The sequence below is a fragment of the Canis lupus genome, chromosome 24 (genome assembly GCF_011100685.1).
Source record: "Canis lupus familiaris isolate Mischka breed German Shepherd chromosome 24, alternate assembly UU_Cfam_GSD_1.0, whole genome shotgun sequence".
NCBI lineage: Eukaryota > Metazoa > Chordata > Mammalia > Carnivora > Canidae > Canis > Canis lupus.
This window is the reverse complement of record NC_049245.1, coordinates 30,613,499-30,630,675: the sequence shown is the minus strand read 5'-3', so window position 1 is coordinate 30,630,675 and position 17,177 is coordinate 30,613,499. Positions and strand designations below refer to the sequence as shown.

Here is a 17,177-nt window from a genome sequence, read left to right as displayed (position 1 = left end):
CTGTATGTTAACTGAAATTAAAAAAGAAACTCAAATATTAATACTGACAGCTTTAAAAAAAAAAAAAGAAAGAAACCATAAGCCTCCCTCCCCAAAATTTCTGTAAATTCCTGGTGCTTATGTGCTCATAGACTCCTCAGTTCACACATGGGGTTCCCGCTCCCTTTGTGTGTCACCTAGATAGCAAAGCTCAGTTCCTCACTGGTTTCCTCAAGAAACCTCCATGTGCATTGAGCCTTATACATGTTATGACAAATTTACTGAATGTTTAGCAGGTTGGAGGGGCCACATGACACAGTGATTGACCTTCCACCCTTCCACTGGTTCTCCTATGCTCCCAACCTTTCTCATCTCCTGGGTCCCTCTTAATAACAGCCCACAGCTCTCTCTGCTTGGACATACACAACAGTGTCCCCATGTGCAGGATGCTGCCCACCCCCACTGCTACCCCAAGCTGGCTGATCAAGAATTTTCATGAGGGCAGTCCTATGGGTTACTACCCTAAAAAGAATTTTTCATAAAGGATATTAAGTAGGAGGGAGAAAAATCCCTTCACTTTATCCCCCTTGTTGTGAGTGACCATCCCCCACACTGCCTGCTAAAGATAGCTCACATTGATTGAGGAATCACTAAAGATCCCTGTGCGAAGTAACACATTAAGATTCCCAACCACTCATAACCCAGAGAAACTATAAGATTTGGCCAGTCTCAGCTAAAGGGCATCAGGGCTGGGACTTGAACCCAGGGTGCTTTGAGCAGGATCCCCACTACCTTGAGCTACTCTATGGACACAGGCTAAAATGTTAGTGCCCACCGAGGCATCATCCCAGCACTTGGACATCAGAACAGCCCAGAGCTAAATCACAGAGGACGTTTCTTGTTGGTGAGAATAATCTCCAAGCCCTAAAGGGTCACTAGAAACAGAACACTGGCTTCCCCCCCCCCCCCTTCTTTATCCTGCTTCCCATGCCTGGACTATGTGCAACATCCATGGCTGTCGGGAAACCTGATGATGCTTGGCGGCTCAAACACCCCATCTGCCCACACATCACTGGGCTGCGTGTCACCGTGCTACTGTTGCCGCTCCGGTCTCACAAATCAGGGAGCTCAAGTGAAAGGATGACTCCGCTTTAGGATTAGAAGGACCCTGCACCCTTCCCCAGCCCTCTGGGCATCATGGGAGAGTGACCTGGAAAATCAAATGCATAGAAATGTCCCAAAATATAGGAGTCTTGTTTGAGGCATAGTAAAACCTATTAGCTTGAGAAATTGGTCTGGAAATCTTATTAAAAGAGACAAATCATTCCGCCTTCTCTCGGGACTGAAAATATTGGGGGTAATAGACTTTCCCTGATGCCTAGGACCCATGAACCTCACATCAGGATCACAGCCAACCTCTGGCAAGGCTCAATTCAGTGCAGGTGATAAAGGCTATTATTTTTTTTTTAACGGGCAGTTCTGATTAATTCTGATTTCTTTGGCCAGCCACGGACTTATCTCTATCAGTCCCTCATTACTGTGAAGGTTGCAAGCCAGAAGAGCCAATGGCAAAGAGAAATAAAGTTCAAATTGTGGGTTTGTCATTATTGCATAGCTCAGCAGATAACTGTCCAGCACCCCCACCACACACACACACACACACACACACACACCCAACTTCTCTTTCAATATGCTCAATTAACCCACGATGGAGATGGGAAAGCAAGGCACCATTCCATTATGAAACCTGGCCTTGCTCATCTTTGCTATTTAAGAGGAATGATAAGAAGAATCCTTCAAATATGTACGTTAGCTATTATCATTATGGTGGTTATGTTTGCTGGGCACTGATAGGTTCCAGAATATTGTGAATCACTGGAATTGAGCAGATGCTTATTCCATGCCTGGCACTATGCTAAGGGCTTTCTTCACATGTATCATCTCCTTTATCCTTGGAACAACCCTGTAGGTCAAGGGTTGGCAAACTTTCTCTGTAAAGGACCAGACAGAAAATGTTTTAGGTTTTGCAGGCTATTTTAGATTATGCAGGGTATTCTCATACACAAATCTGCTGTTGTAGTTTGAAAGCAACCACAGACAATATGTACATGAGTAAGTATGGCTGTATTTCAATAAAACCGTATTTACAAAATAAGCCAACTGGCCAGGTTTAGCCTGTAGGTCATCATGTGGATATGTGATTCCCAGGCTGGAATTTGGGTTATTTTCTCTCTCCTATATCCTCCTTCCTCCCTGCTCTTCCATTCTGGTTCTACTTCTAGAGGAAGGATAAAATAAAAGATGTTTTTGCATGTGACTACCCAGGGAGAGTTGGCTGTTCTCTTTCAACAAAAGGGAGAGGATCATTTTCATGAAGATCCTGCCTCCGTGGTGGCTATAGGGGGCCATCAGATTTCCATGGGTCAAGCGTCAATCTAGCTCCTTGTCTGCAAGCTCAGTATAGACTGTGGCTACTGATGAAAGACTCAATCCCAAGCTATTCCCAGAAGGCTTAGCAGGTCTTCGTGAGTCTTGGGTACATTTTTTTGTAACTTCCCAATGGTCTAACATGTGGCTTCTTTGTCCATGCTGGGGCAGTCCCCAGCAAGCCTGCAGCTGCAATCTTAGCTCCCCTCTGAACCCCAGACAGGGTCTATCTCCATGTCCCTCAGAAACCAGGGATTTGAGGAAGTCTGCTTTGCCCCCCTCTCTGAGCCACAACCCCTACCACCCATCTGAATATTCTATCTCCAACCTAAAGTCATCTAATGGCTCAACAGATACAGAGAAATAAATTATCTGTCTTTCCTTGATGGCACTATAAACTTAGGGAGCAGTTTAGGATCTTAGACCAGGGTTTCTCAGTCCCTGCCCTATTGCTATTTGGGGCCTGATTGGTCTCAGAGGAGCTATCATATGCACTGCGGGATGATAGCAGCATGCTCTACATGCTAGATGCCTATAGCAACCCCTAGGTGTGACCTTCAAAACATCTCCCAATATTGCCAGATGTCCCCTAACAAACCACCACTGGCTGAAAACCTACTGTCTTTGGTCAAAGGGCAATCATTGCCTTTTGCTCTCAGCTGTAGATCCTAACTCCCAATTCCAGGAAAATAAGAAAGATCACAGGCAAGATATCTCAGCACCATGTCACATGATCTTTGGTGCAAGGTAAGCATAACTGTCCCCATCTTATGTAAGAGAAAACAGGCCTGTGTCACAGCAAATGAACAGCAGAACCTGGATTGAGATCCAAGCATGTCTGGTGCCAAGACCTGTGTGTTTCATAAACTACTGATGATCTGGTAGTAAGATGAACACTGGAAAGTTTTTTTTTTTGGGGGGGGGGGAATGGGGAAGTTTTTCTTGATCCATGTTGAACTAGAAACTGTACTTGCTCTTGCTTCAATGCTGTAATCCGGCCAACACTTTATGGAAGGTATTATTCCCCCTTGCTTTACAGAGGAGGAAACTGAGGCCCAGCAAACCTAACAAATGGTTTGATAACAACATAGCAAAAATGTTTAAGTCCAGTGTTTCTGTGTTCAGAGTTTTGACTTTTCAGCAACACCAACAGCAATGGGTGGCTGCTCCCTAACCGGGAAGCAGAGTCAAATTTCCCACCTAATACTCTACCTTTGTAGCCAGCATGTTCTGCAGGCAATAAGAAAGGGCTCGGCGATAAATGAGACCAACACCCCACCCTCACCTCGGCCTCTCTCTGACCTCTCCCCTGCCCCAGCTCTGTATGCAGTACTGGCCCGAGAAGACCTCCGGGTGCTACGGGCCCATCCAAGTGGAGTTCGTGTCTGCGGACATTGATGAGGACATCATCCACAGAATATTCCGCATCTGCAATATGGCTCGGGTAAGTGTACCCCCACCTTTGCTTCCTGCACTGCTTCTCCCCAAAACAGATGGAGGCTATCAGGAGAGGCTGCTGCACCCCAGCCAGGAATGTATGCCATGCCCTCCTGATAATCCCATCCTCCTCGGCGAAGCAATGCTTCTGCTGATTCCGGCTTCACACCCAACAATGCCTCTGACACTGAGAGATGCACGGGGAGACATCCAGCCCGCCATCCCCCTGTTCCCTGACACACTTGCTGCCTTGTAGTCAAAACTGTTCAGAAATGAGTGCCTCCCCACTGTGTTGTCTTGTTTTGGCGTGAGTTGATGCATTCTTTGATTGGATCCAGTAAGGTTTGGGCTTACTGACCAAGACCCTGAGAACACCAAGATGAAAAATAATTAGTTGCTTCCATGGGAAAATTCACCAGCTAGGTGGAGTGCTGGGTGAGAGGGAGATTAGTGGTCTATGAAGTGGCTAAAGACTTTGGTCTTTACTGGGGGCCCAGGGCGAACAGAACTCAGTTCACTGTCCAATGGGATGGTGAGATATGTTCTGAAAACATGAAGCTCGGGGTGTGGGGTGTGGGCGGGGGAGGGAGATGAATTCTGCCCAGTAGAGTTAGGGAAGGCTTTTCCTAGGGAAAGGGACATTTGACTTGGGTTTTGGAAATCAGTAGTTTTCCAGGTGGGGGAGGTGGAGGATGAGGGGCTGCAGGGAAGTCATGGCTGGAGAATCAGTGTGCACAAAGGTATAAAGATGAGCATGGGGATCATCTGTGACTCTCCCCATGATGACACGGCACAGACCCCATTGAGTCTGTGTCCCGCTACAGTGGTGCAGCCCCAGGGCATCAGAAGGGCTTGCATCCCTGGAAAAGCAGCCCTAATGGCCTCTCTGTTCTCAGCCTCAGGATGGATATCGTATAGTCCAGCACCTCCAGTACATCGGCTGGCCCGCCTACCGGGACACACCCCCCTCCAAGCGCTCTCTGCTCAAAGTGGTCCGGCGGCTGGAGAAATGGCAGGAGCAGTATGACGGGAGGGAGGGGCGCACGGTGGTCCACTGCCTGTGAGTACTAGGAGGGCTGTCTGGGTGCTGGGTGACAGGGTGTCTGTCCTTGAGGATGCCACTGGCCACAAACACCAGCCACAGGCATGCCTCACTGCACCACATCTCAACATCCCTTAAAAGCCAGGGAGTGTGTATTCAAGGAATTACAATCTTTCATGGACTGGGTGTCACCAGTTTGTTGCCCTGAACTAAGGTTGTGTGACGTGTTATTGATGCAAAACCTGGTGGCCTTTACTGAACATAGGAGGTGGGCAGGCCACTTCCCAGCACGCCCAATAAGGAGATAAGCCCTACTCCCCAGCAGGAAGCACAATGTGTCCTGTTAGTTGCAAGAAAGCTAGGATGAAATGAGTTCCAGTGACCAGATCCTCCAGTTATCTCCTAAGGAAGGAAAGGAAGAGAGGAGCATGCGTTGATTGAGTTTGATGCCAGACATTTTAAGTGAATCTTAAAATACTATCTGCGAAGTAGATGTTATCACGTTGTAGTGAAAAACTGAGGCAAGACAGGGTAAGGGGTCGGGAAGTTAAGAGAGAAGCTTTGATTTAAAGCCACTGGCCTCCAAGCTAATATGCCATCTGCTAACCCACATTGCCTCTGAGTAAACCAAAGGATTCATTGGCCATGCTGGCCTGGGGGGGCATCCCTTGCCGTGGGTTTAGAGGGAACACAGGGACATGGGGAGCCTGAGAGGCTGATGGATGGCTGCAAAGGGCCCAGGGGACACTGTCTCCCACAGCTCTGTGGGCTCAGGTGGGCTGTATTTATACTTCCATTACTGGGGCACCCTGGAACCTTTACCTCCTATCTTAGAACTGGCATGGCCAGAGCACAGGGATTTGCAAATAGACCTTGACGTCATAATGTTCAGTGGAGGTCAGGACCCTTAAGGGACTGGGGCTGACAATCCGTCATCAAGAAAGTTACTTAATTGAGTGGGCCTCAGTTTCCTTATCTTTCCAGTGGGTATATTGAATTAGATCATCTTAAGGCCCCATCATGCTTTGGTATAAAATATTTAGAGAACAAATACAGTTCATCTACCACTATACAAATCCACAATATCATGGTAGCAAGTATGTATATGTTGTGAAAGTAATTACTTCTGAGAACCTGTGTCATAGTCTGCCAGAGGAGTATAAAGGGACCTCAGAGAAGGATCCTGCAAAGATCTTGGACACAGAACACATGTGTAGCCATAACAGCTATGCAACATATGACTGACAACCATTCCCTTTGCTGCTTAGTACGTGGAGGTTGGGGGAAGGTGATGGAACAGGCCCTATTCTTTTAAAATGTTGTGTCAGAGGAGGTAGGAGCAAGCTCTTCTCTCTTCAGAGTAAATATTTCTGGAGCCAGTGGAGGCATTAATAACACTTTACTGACCTCAGAATCAAGTTCAATCCTTACAAAACCAGCTTATTGCTCCCTTCTTAAAAATAGTGCATGCATACATCAAGAAAACCAGAGAAACACACACACATAGCTTACAGCCACCACCTATAATAATCCTTTCTTCCTAAAGGGCACAAATCACAAACCAGGGACCAGGAAGATGCTGTGAGGTGTGTCATGTTGATAGGTAATATTAACCAGACCAGGCTGGTTCTGCCCACATCCCCAAAACTGGCAACTGGTTCCCTGCTCCCTCCAGTTCCCTCCCACACACTGAGGTGGCCTCCCCTTTAAGTACATGGCCACACCCATTCCATCCAGGGTCTCACTCCACTAGGCCTGGGACACCTGTGCCCACTCCCCTCTTCCTCTTGGATTCTATCGTTCTTGCTTCAGAACGCTCCTTCTGGGGGGAGTCCCCTTCCTCCTCCTCCTCTGGGTGATTATCTTTTAGCCTGATTTTTTTGAAGGAGTACCTTTTTACCCATGTGCCCCCTTGCCAAGGTAACTAGGAAAGCATAGGCATATCCTTCTATCATCGGGGACCTTGGCATTTTCGTAGGCCCAGAAAACACAACAGACACCAAAATGCAGGCACTGGCCAGTGAATAGAAAGTACTGTCAGTACTTAAAACATTTGCTTGTTGGGTGTCCTGTAGATAAAACATCTGGGAAACCAAGCACCTTAGTTTCCATCCAGGTGTTCTTTAGATATAGGCCATTATATGAAATCATTAGTTGCTCTTGGTAACATGCCCAGGAGTTCCGAATCAGGCAGATTCCTAAATGGACTTTCAATAAATAGTTGGAGGGGTATTTCCATGAACATGAACTATGGAGCATCAGGAGGGACAGAGAGGTGACCCTGCCATGGAACATCAGGAGGGACAGAGAGGTGACCCTGCCAGGAGCTCTCTAGCTCTGCTCTCCTGATCAACAGGGTCTTGCTCAAACCAGGGTGTCCAAACAGAGACCTGTCGTTTCAGGATAGACCATCTCAGACCCACCAGCCCCATCTCCAAGCCTAGGCTGGCTAACCTGAGGCTAAGAGAGATGTCTCTGATGTTTCCGTCCTTAGTGGATAGAAAAACACTAGAATGAAAACCATCTAGGATCTTCCATTGTCTTAATTCGATGTGTAGGAGGATCCAAACATCCTTTTGGACAGGGATGCAGGCACCACATGTAAAAGGCACTGTTTGGGTCAGTGTGCCATGGGTGACTTTAACATGATCATAGAACCAAGGAAACATCCAGCTACTTGAATTTTCAAAAAGCATCTAGTCCAACCCCTCCATTATATGAATAGGAAACAACTTGCCCAAAGTCAGAGCAGATTCATGGCACCAATGGGGCTCAAACCAGTAAGGCTTTCACCACAGCCTGACTTTGCATTTTACCGGGGCAGCCACTCCCCACCACTGCTGATATGGCTTTAGGATCAGCAGGTGCTGGGGGGAGGGGATTTACCCAGGAATATAGCTCACCTCTTCACTCTGTGTTTAGAAATGGGGGCGGCCGCAGTGGAACCTTCTGTGCCATCTGCAGCGTGTGTGAGATGATCCAGCAGCAAAACATCATTGACGTGTTCCACATCGTGAAAACACTGCGTAACAACAAATCCAACATGGTGGAGACCCTGGTGAGTGTCCCAGGAAGCTTATTCCACAGCCAGGGCCTGACCCTAGTTCCCCTGATGTGGAGAAAGTGGCATCAGATAGTAAAAACCCCCAACAGCTGGGTGCATCCTCAGTCCTGACAGGCCACATCCTTTGCACATGGCTGTCTACTCTGCGCCCCTCCACTCCAACCTCACCAACTTTCTTTTCCTGCAGGGCAGCCCAAATATTAATCCTGACACCACTAACCCTGATACCACTAATTCAGGCTTAGGGGAAGGGATTCTGGATTAGTAGAGTGTGAATTATATTTTCAATTCAGTCCAATCCTATTCTAATTAACTTATGCGACTTGCTACAGTGTAAGCAGGGCTCAGACGCTTTGCAGAAAGGGATGGACAGTAAGTGGGCACACAGAGCCCAGGTCCTCAGGCCGCTGCAATGATGGGAACAGACCACACACAGGGAACTTTGACCTAAGAGTCTTGACTTACTTGAAGCGTGCTCCTACTCAGATTCTCATTCACAGACCAGCGGCGTCAGCATCACCTGGGCCCTTGTTAGAAATGCAGAATCTAAACCCACTCCAGAGTTACTCCATCAGTCTGTATTTTAGAAAGATTCCTGGATGCTCCCTATACACCTTACAGTCTGAGAAGCACCGGAGTCCAGAACAGTGAAAAGGAAGGAGGTGACCCCACCGGCATCTGGGAACACGTGGGTGTATGTAGGCACTGAGCAGAAGTTGGGGGGATGTCCAGGGACAGATAATTACATGGATAATTTTGAGTTGGCTGTTAGTGTGGAGGTAGATAACGTTTCCTCCAAAATCTGTGCCTCTAACCTAAATGCATTTCCCCTTTCCCTTTCATCTCTCTCCTCACCCCCTCTGCTCCCTCTCTGCCTTCCCCCCTCGCAGGAACAGTATAAATTTGTATACGAGGTGGCACTGGAATATTTAAGCTCCTTTTAGCCTGATGGGATGGGGAGCCTGCCGGAGCCCAGCGGCTGCTGCAGCTACGTGCCCCCCTCCCCTTTCTGTGAATGGTGACTGGGCTCAGGGGCTTAAAGCTGGCACCCTGCCCAACTCCAAGGAGAAGCCTGGAGGGTCCCGTGTTCTGTGGTAGGCTCTGCACCTTCCAAGTGCTCTCCTGGAGCTGTGGGAGGTGCTGCTCTGAAAGGCCCAGGCCTCCCTTCCACACCCAACCAAGCGGCGGCCACAGGCCTGTGCAGAAGTGCTCCTGTGGCAAGGCCCTGGATTTTTCGGTTCCCAGACCTCCTGCTTTTGCTCTTCTCAAGTTTGCGAATCTCCTGGCAAGCCCCCTGTGTGAGTGTTGGGGAGTGACAGCCTCAGCAGCACCTCCCTGCCCTACTTGTCCTTGGGAGTGGAAGGGATGTGTGCTCTCCCCTTCTGTGTCGTGGAAATGATTAGGGCTCTTGGAGGGAGGGGGGTCCCTGCTCTGCTAGCCCCCTGCAGTCTCCTTCAGGGTTCTCTGGCACTGGACACCTGTCGCTCTGGATCAGCGTGACCGCGGGATGCTCCTGAGACCACAGCAGAGGCCCCCACTCACACACCTAACCCGCATGGGGCTTGGCCCGATACCGTTCTGTACCCCTCCCCTAGCCTAGGCCTTGACCTGTCACTCACTGGCCAGCCCACTGTGTCCACAGCCTTTGAGAAAGGTTCTCTTTGCTTTTTGTAATTGGTGGGAAGGGGGAGCATGGAACTCTGCTGCTCTTCCTTGTCTTTGTGAAAAGGAACCATCTCTCTGGGGCAGGGCTCTGGCCAACCCTCTGTCTCTTGGGGGGTGGATAAGATTTGATTATTTTCCAAAATGTGTATGAAAAGAAACTGTTTTGGAGGTGTAAAATCTTAGTCTGTTATGTCAAAATAAAAGGGGGAGGGAAGTTTGAATGTGTAATATAAGACAAATCTCTCAGGCCTGTAATCTTTCCTGGCAATGTCCTTAAAAGATCCCACCCTGCAACAGCACTGCCATTGAGTAGGGAGACAGGCTAATCTGAAAATAGTCCCTTCAGTTTCCGGGGCTGATAAAATACCAGCTTTGTGCATCATCATGGATCTCCAAATTTGAACCCCCTCCTAGAGAAACCCCTAGCTGCCATCATGAGAAAGGTCAAGGTGGACCTAGTTATGCTTTGGTTTAAAATAAGCCAAGGATCTCTAGGGTCTTGTCCAAAGTGTGGGTGAGTCAGTGACAGGGAACCAGTATTTGCTCAGCACCTACTGTATGCCAGGCTTGGCACATTCCATATGACATCTCACGCAGTCCTAGAACCCCCATGAGAGAACTACTAATCTGTCATCATCTCTACAATTGGGGAAACTGAGGCATCTTCCTCAGTGATGAAATTCTGGGTTCTGACCAGGCAGACATTGGTGATAAGACTTGATCACACCATTTTCTTCATCTTTCTCAGCAAAGCAGTTATTTTATGGAGGGTAAAATAAGGCCAGAAACTTCTAAGCAGAGAACTCCACAATGGATATCTAATTCTTTCTTTCTGATGTGAGTTCTTACGTGAAGCCCAGAATTTCAGATATATCTTCAGAACTCATTCCCGGCTCCCCAGGAAAGCTAGTCCCATCTAATTTCTTAGCCCATGAAAACAGGTGCATGTTCCCTCAGGCTATGAGATCTTCCAGCCAGGGACACACTCTCTACCTTGGTCTCCATTGGGTACTCAAGCACAGTTTCTGGCAAACTCAGGGTGGTCTGGGATCTAGAAAGCTCCACTTGGAAGCTGTCTAGCCCCAGAAAGGGGATGAGGAGTAGAGAATTCAATAAGCCACAGGTTTTTGCACCCAAGAGCTCACTGTATACAGGAGAAATTGAACCCCAGTGCAGAGGTGGTGAAGCATAGGAGTATTATATGAACCTGGGAGCAAGACTCTGCCTGCCTAGGGCTTCCTAGAGAAGATGGCATCCATTCCAGCTTGGTCTCAACAGGTAGAAAAAGGGAAGAAAGGCAATCAGTCCAAGGGATCTGGATATGCCATGACGAAGAGGTATGAAAACCCCTTGGGATGGGGGCGCATCTGGGGAGCAGGGGAAGTCAGGTGGTATGGTGGGAAGTGAACCCAGCTGGAGCATAGCACTGTAGGAGGGGTGGCAGGGGATGAGCTGGGGCACGGAGGAGAGAGCTCACTTAGAGTATAGACTACCCCTGAGGGCAACAGGGAAGCCAGCAGAGCTACTGAGTGATATGCTCGGCTCCGTTAGAGAAGACTCCCTCTGGGGCCAGTAGGGCTGCCTCTTTTCCTTTCATCAGACACTGTGAAAACATTCCCTTCAGTGTGTGCGTTTTCATATCACATCTGTCTGTCTGTCTGCTCGCTCATTATTTTGTTGCGAGAACAAAATATGCAGTGGATCATGAGACTCAGCTTCTGTGAGAAACTCAGGATCTCTGCTCAACCATGGAGCAGGGTGACGAATTCAGGCCTCCAGACCCATGAGGATGGGATATGAAAGGAGCCCACAGAAGCTGTTCCCATTGGCATGGGCTCTGGAGCTGTCTGAAAGTCCAGGGACACCAGACTTGATCACGGAAAGGCTGTCACTTTGGAGGTTCAAAAGGAAGCATCTCAAAGTGAAGGAAAGCGGAGGAGCCCCCCAGTGAACTCTCTCTTCTCCTTTGATGGGTCCCTTCCCTGGTGTACTTGAGCTGGCCCCCTGGCTCCCAGCCACTGCTCCAGCCAGTGCCCACACAGCCTCCCAGGAGCCTATAGCCGAGCAAATCAGCCTGGCATATGCTCTTTTCTCAGATCATGGCTCATCCATGCCGAATGGGGGAGGGGAGCTATCCACACAAATCCTAAGATTTATTCTGCTCCAGAAGGGGTGACGGAGCTAGCAGATAAAAATGACACTGGCTTCTATCGTTTCAAATGGTAGGAATTTAAAATGTGACTTCAGGGAAAAGGGAAATTATAAAAACACAGGCCGTGGTGGGGTAACCAGCCCAACAAGGGCCCCCCATCTTCTCAAAACCCAGCCGCTCTCTAAAGAGGGCAGGACAGTGAACAGGTCTTAGGCCAGTTAACAAGGGATGAAACTAAGGCTTGTGATGGGGATATCTCCCCCTAAGATGGGGCACTGGTGTCCTGGAACTTGGACTTGATCCAGTCCCTGGGAAATAAGAGCAAACACCCTCAAACCTATCTTCCCACCCCACTCCACTCAGAGGGTGGGCTACCTTTGATGATGCAGAGGAAAATAGTATCCATGCTCTCTGAGCCTCTACAGCAAGGGCCGGCCTCTTCTCTCTGGGATGCCAAAGAGAGTTGCCCCCCGCTTAGTACAGAGCCTCTGGGTCACCTAGTTACGGGCTCTGCAGAAGATATGAGGAACTAATGAGAAGCCAGGAACTATTACCAACCTGTGTCTATTTGTGGCCTAGCTGGCTTTAGGAAGTAACTTAGCTCTGCCTCCACTGTGCCCTTTCACCCTTTCTGGGCCTCTAGATGACCACAGCACCCTCCTTTCATGGGAACGGAGGGATCAGATTGCTCTTAATGCTTGCCCTCTTCTGTGTGTGTATCCAGAGCAATGGCCTACCCCATGTCAGCCTTCACATGGAACCAGGGGACCCTTTGTTGGGGACTGTAACCTGGGAGCTCACTGAATTCTTCCAACATCTCTAAGAAGTGTTTATGATTGTCACCATTTTACAGATGAGGAAACAGAGGCTCAGAGAGGAGAAATCAGTTCCCCAGTTAGTGACTAGGCGAGCCAGCAATTAAATTTCTTCTGACTCCAAAAACAATATTTTTCCACCACGATGTCTCAGATTTTCTCATGGATCTACCCATAACATCAAAGACTAGAGTGGAACAGATAACCCAGTGGATCTTGTTGTGAAGCCCAAAGCACACAAGCCTAAAATTGCATTAGTCTCTTGATTCACTTTAACAATTCATGCAATACTTCCATTCCACTCTAATGTGCCTGAATTTCTTTAAAGGACTATTTTTTAAATGATGTGCCCTAGTCCTTCAAGTGGCTTTGGTCCCCTCAACCCACTATGACATAATCTAGGGAATCATATCGCAGTCTGAGAATCACAGTGTCTGGCCATACTGTTTCCTCATGAGACCAGGTCCAGACTCAGGTTTAAGACCAGCTCAGCTTCCCCTAGATAGATGCTTTGGTGTGGGGGTACCATGACCTCACCACTCATGGGTTGATCTCAACTCAAGTTTCTTTCAGCTGGATGCTGGAAGGAACCCATTGGCATATCCTAGGATGATGAGGATATGCTCATCTGCCTTGGTGAAGGCTGAGCCCATATTACCCTAAAGGAAAAGGAGAAGATGTATACAGCCTTTCTGAACAGATTCCTGAATTCTGGGACTTCTAGACTTTGTCTGGGTGAAGTCACATGGTTTCTAATGTGGGCAAATCTAAGGACATGCTTCACATGAGGGGCTAGGGTCTGGAAGGCTTCTCACTTTACTTTAATCATACATACATACATACATAATGGGTTCCTGCAACATGCCAGGGCCCTGGAAGGGGTGCTGCCAGGAAGCACAGATTATTATGGCACAGTTCATCCCTTGGTGAGGCATGCAGTTGGTTGGAAGAGCTTATAGTCTTCAGTTCAAATCACAGCTTGGCCATTCTTAGCTATACAATGTTGGGCCAACCAATTAATGGCAAAAGATGTGAAAAAAGGAGCCTCGGCCACATAGAAGGCACAGATTTGGAGAACTTTGAGTAAGAAAACAGCAAGGCAAGGTCAAGAAGTTGGAACCCAAAAGAAATATTCAAGGATGCACATGGAATATAGGGCAAAGTGGTCACTTCTGTGGTCCCCAGGACAGGGGACAGGGAGGGCTGGCCAGGACCACTAGGAGCAAAGATGCCACTTTAGACCAAGTTTCAATGTCTTGGAGAAAAGATGATAATTTTCCCTCTGTCTAATCAAATCCTATTTCTTCATCATCTGTTCCCCATTGCTAAACTAGTTCCTGTTGTATGTTCTCCCTAGGATCCACACTTCCTCAGCTTCAGTATGAATCCTTGTTGTGTGCATACAGTTATCAGTCTAGTTAGGCAGCTGTGGACAGCAGAAGTGAGGCCCAGGGAGGAATAGCGAGGCACTCACCAGGTCATTTCAGCAGGAGTAACTGTCCTACCCAGACCCAGAGATATTGAAGGAGATGATAATTCTCCTACACCCCACTGCCTTAGAACAGAATGAAGAAAACCACCTTCCTTTAGCCTGCACCTAGCCATTCCTGGGCTAGACAGACAGGCCATCAGCACCCCGCTAAGTCAGAAGTGATGCCATGGGAAACATGAACCAGCCCAAGAGGAAGATAAGCAGGATGTTAACAGACTGTGCTGGGCTATATCTGTGTCAACCCCAGCTACAGGACAGATCAGAAGATGAAACTTGAGTCACATAGATGGCCATTTCATCTCAAAGCCCTGACCTGCTTTCCCCACCATCCTACTAGTCAGAACTCCTTCTCAGCTGATGATGCCAGCTCCAAATCACAGCCCAATAAAACAGGAAAAAGACAAAGTGAATCCAACTAGAGGAGACCAGGTGAGATACATCATTGTTCCTATATTCCCGTGCAAGGGTTCCAATTTGAAGATTCTCTGTGTATATACAACTGAAAGTGATAAAAATATATGGCATTGGCAGCACCTAGCAAGGATCTGCTTTTGATGTCATATACAGTCTGAGCAGCAGGGAGAGAAGTACATGGCAAAAAGTGGAGGGGACTGCTAAACTCATGTCCTCTGACATATATTTCAGAGTTACAGATATGACCCTCAGAAGCACAGCAGAGAGGTCTAAGCCATATTCATGAACAGGAGAAGACTTTCTACTGGTTTATGGCTAACTAGAGGTAGACTTTTACAGACCACTGGCTGTGCAACTGTCTTAGAGACCAAGTCCATCTCTTGCATGCCTCCTGCCCACCCTCAGAAAAGATGGGAAAGGTCATCAGAGTGGCCACATTCACTTCCACATTCACTCATAAATTTTAGGTCCCCAAGAGGTAGAGTCAGCACCTACAGTGGTAAGACCCCACACCCAGCATCCTAGCTGAGAGCTTGGGGATGATCCATTGGGGCTGATATAAGGGATGTGAGAAAACTCAGGATGAGTCTATAAGAAAGACCCTTTGGGGCTGGATCACCAAGGAACATCCTTCAGAGCTGCTCTAAGTGATGGGATTTAGACTCTGACCCTTGATTGGAATGTTCAGAAAATAAGGGTCCAGGGGCAGTAGAGCATTGGGCAGGAAGGTACTGATATGAAATCCTGGAGCTCAGGGTAATTCATATAATTCATGGTTCCTTAGTGAGTGGAATTCTTAGATTTGGGGGAGGAAGGGGAATGTGAAATAACCTGCCAATGGTGCACTAATGAGTCCCCGTAAGCATACTTCAGTGCTCTTGGGCTTGTGAATACAAATCCATAGACCTCCTATAGGATGATCTGACAAGCTCTCAGTGCTCACCATACCCCTATCCCTCCCATGGAAGATCAGTGATGGAAGATATTCCTTGGATCAAAGCCCCAGAGCAGTCTGGAGGCTCAGAGGGCCAAGCAGTATCCTCCCAGGTCAAATCAGACTTCCAAAGGATCAGACATAATGTTAGTGCCCATGTGCCTATATATCATTGGACAAAATTCAAGCATGGTTTGCTAGTCCCAGGTCACTACTTTGAGTGGAACTAGGATCAATGCATGAAGTTTGATGATTTTAAGGAAGAACTGGCTGTGTGCCAGAGAGTATGAGCTGCCCATCTCAGCAGTGGTCCAACAGAGGCCAGACTTTAAAGCGAAGAAAGAGCATTGAGGAGATGACCTTTCACTCCCTTCCACCCTAGATGGGTGATATGTTATGGAGCTTGGACTGTATTTGAACCCCTTTATTCCTACAAAGCACAAAGCCAAGGCTGTGCTTGGTTTGTGCCGGTTGAAGTCCCCTACTCTCCTGCCCAAGTCTTCCCACCATGCAGGCCGAGATGCTGCTCTGGCCCCATATTCAGGACTTATCCTGGCTGGTTATCACAAGAAAGTCCAGAAAGAACAGTTGCTTTGCCATAGACCCAATGCCTACCAAGATCTGTGATGAGACCAACCATAGTTCAGGCCCACTGGCCAACAAGGCCATCAGTGACAGCCAGAACTAGCAAAGGTCCAAGCAGGACCCAGAGCAGGGCTTTGCTTTGCACACACATTATCTCCAGAGGCTACTTCTACCCCCCTTCCTACTTGAGGCCTGTTGAAGCAGACTGCAAAAGCAAAAGCACAGTGACTCAGTCGGCACATAATTATAGTCATCCCCAGGGCATCCGTGTCATTGCCAGGTGGATCCTGGTCTAGCCCAGGTTAATTTACGCTAACCCATTTTGGCAGTCAGACTCAAAAGCACTTTTCTACCTTCTGTTTTCACCCTACATCAACTGGCCAACAAAAGGCAAAGAAAGAGTCAGGGCTTCTACCCTTGTCTTGGCTCCCGGACACCATCATCGCCCCCTAAGGGCCATCATGGGGTTCCCACTCGACTCTAGGAAGACTGACATCATCACATCCACTGGGCATATGATATTGCATGAGACCAAAGTCTCCACACTGTTTGCAGCCTTCTCCGTGAATCCCAATGGCCTGCACTTGTACAGTTTGGGTGTTTGATAGATAAAGCACGTATGAGAAGAGAAAACAAAATAAATCAACTTTTCCAAAAGCCAGCACTGTGCTGTCAATGTTCTTTTTTTTTTTTTCCTTTCCAATTCTAGCTTAAAAAAAGCAGAAGGTAAATAATGTCAGGTCAATGAATATCAGATATATTTTTTGACTGTACATTACAGTGAAGTGTAATCTTTTTACACCTGCAAGTCCATCTTATTTATTCTTGTAAATGTTCCCTGACAATGTTTGTAATATGGCTGTGTTGAAAATCTATACAATAAAGCTGTGACCCTGAGATTCATGTTTTCCTAAGATATTCGCACTGGTGTCTTCCTGGGATTGGGTGAGGGTGAGGGGAAGACAGGAGGAGGGGAAGGAAGAGGAGAAAAACCTAGGGTTTCTTTATGTTCATTTAATCCTCATGTCTACAATGTAGGAAATGTGTATTATCCCCTCTTTGCAGATGAGAAAGTTGGAAGTTCATAAATGTTAAGAGTTTTCCCATGAATATACATAAAAAAAAGGTTGACTCTAAAACAGTTTTCCCCCAAGTATGGTCCACAAATTCA

The 17,177-nt window shown here is 47.7% G+C and overlaps 1 protein-coding gene and 1 non-coding gene across 22 annotated transcripts in view; one reads left to right on the top strand and one right to left on the bottom strand.

Annotated features, from left to right (window-relative positions):
* PTPRT (protein tyrosine phosphatase receptor type T) overlaps window positions 1–16,920 on the top strand; it is a 1,032,653-nt gene extending 1,015,733 nt beyond the window's left edge. For both annotated transcript variants that reach the window (XM_038572341.1, XM_038572340.1), the window contains 4 exons: window positions 3,725–3,850; window positions 4,740–4,903; window positions 7,808–7,943; window positions 8,840–16,920. In XM_038572341.1, coding sequence (XP_038428269.1) covers window positions 3,725–3,850; window positions 4,740–4,903; window positions 7,808–7,943; window positions 8,840–8,893 — 480 coding nt within the window. In that variant the 3' untranslated portion in view covers window positions 8,894–16,920. The remainder of the gene's footprint in view (window positions 1–3,724; window positions 3,851–4,739; window positions 4,904–7,807; window positions 7,944–8,839) is intronic.
* The window catches only part of LOC119865668, a 235,930-nt gene that overhangs the window by 14,614 nt on the left and 204,139 nt on the right, over window positions 1–17,177 (bottom strand). For 2 of the 20 annotated variants that reach the window (XR_005377886.1, XR_005377885.1), the window contains one exon: window positions 7,789–7,907. The exons of 17 other annotated variants lie outside the window; for them this stretch is intronic. This is a non-coding gene — a transcript (uncharacterized LOC119865668). Of the gene's footprint in view, window positions 1–4,085; window positions 4,209–7,788; window positions 7,908–17,177 lie in introns of all 20 variants that reach the window. One more of the 20 variants, XR_005377887.1, reaches the window with a different exon arrangement.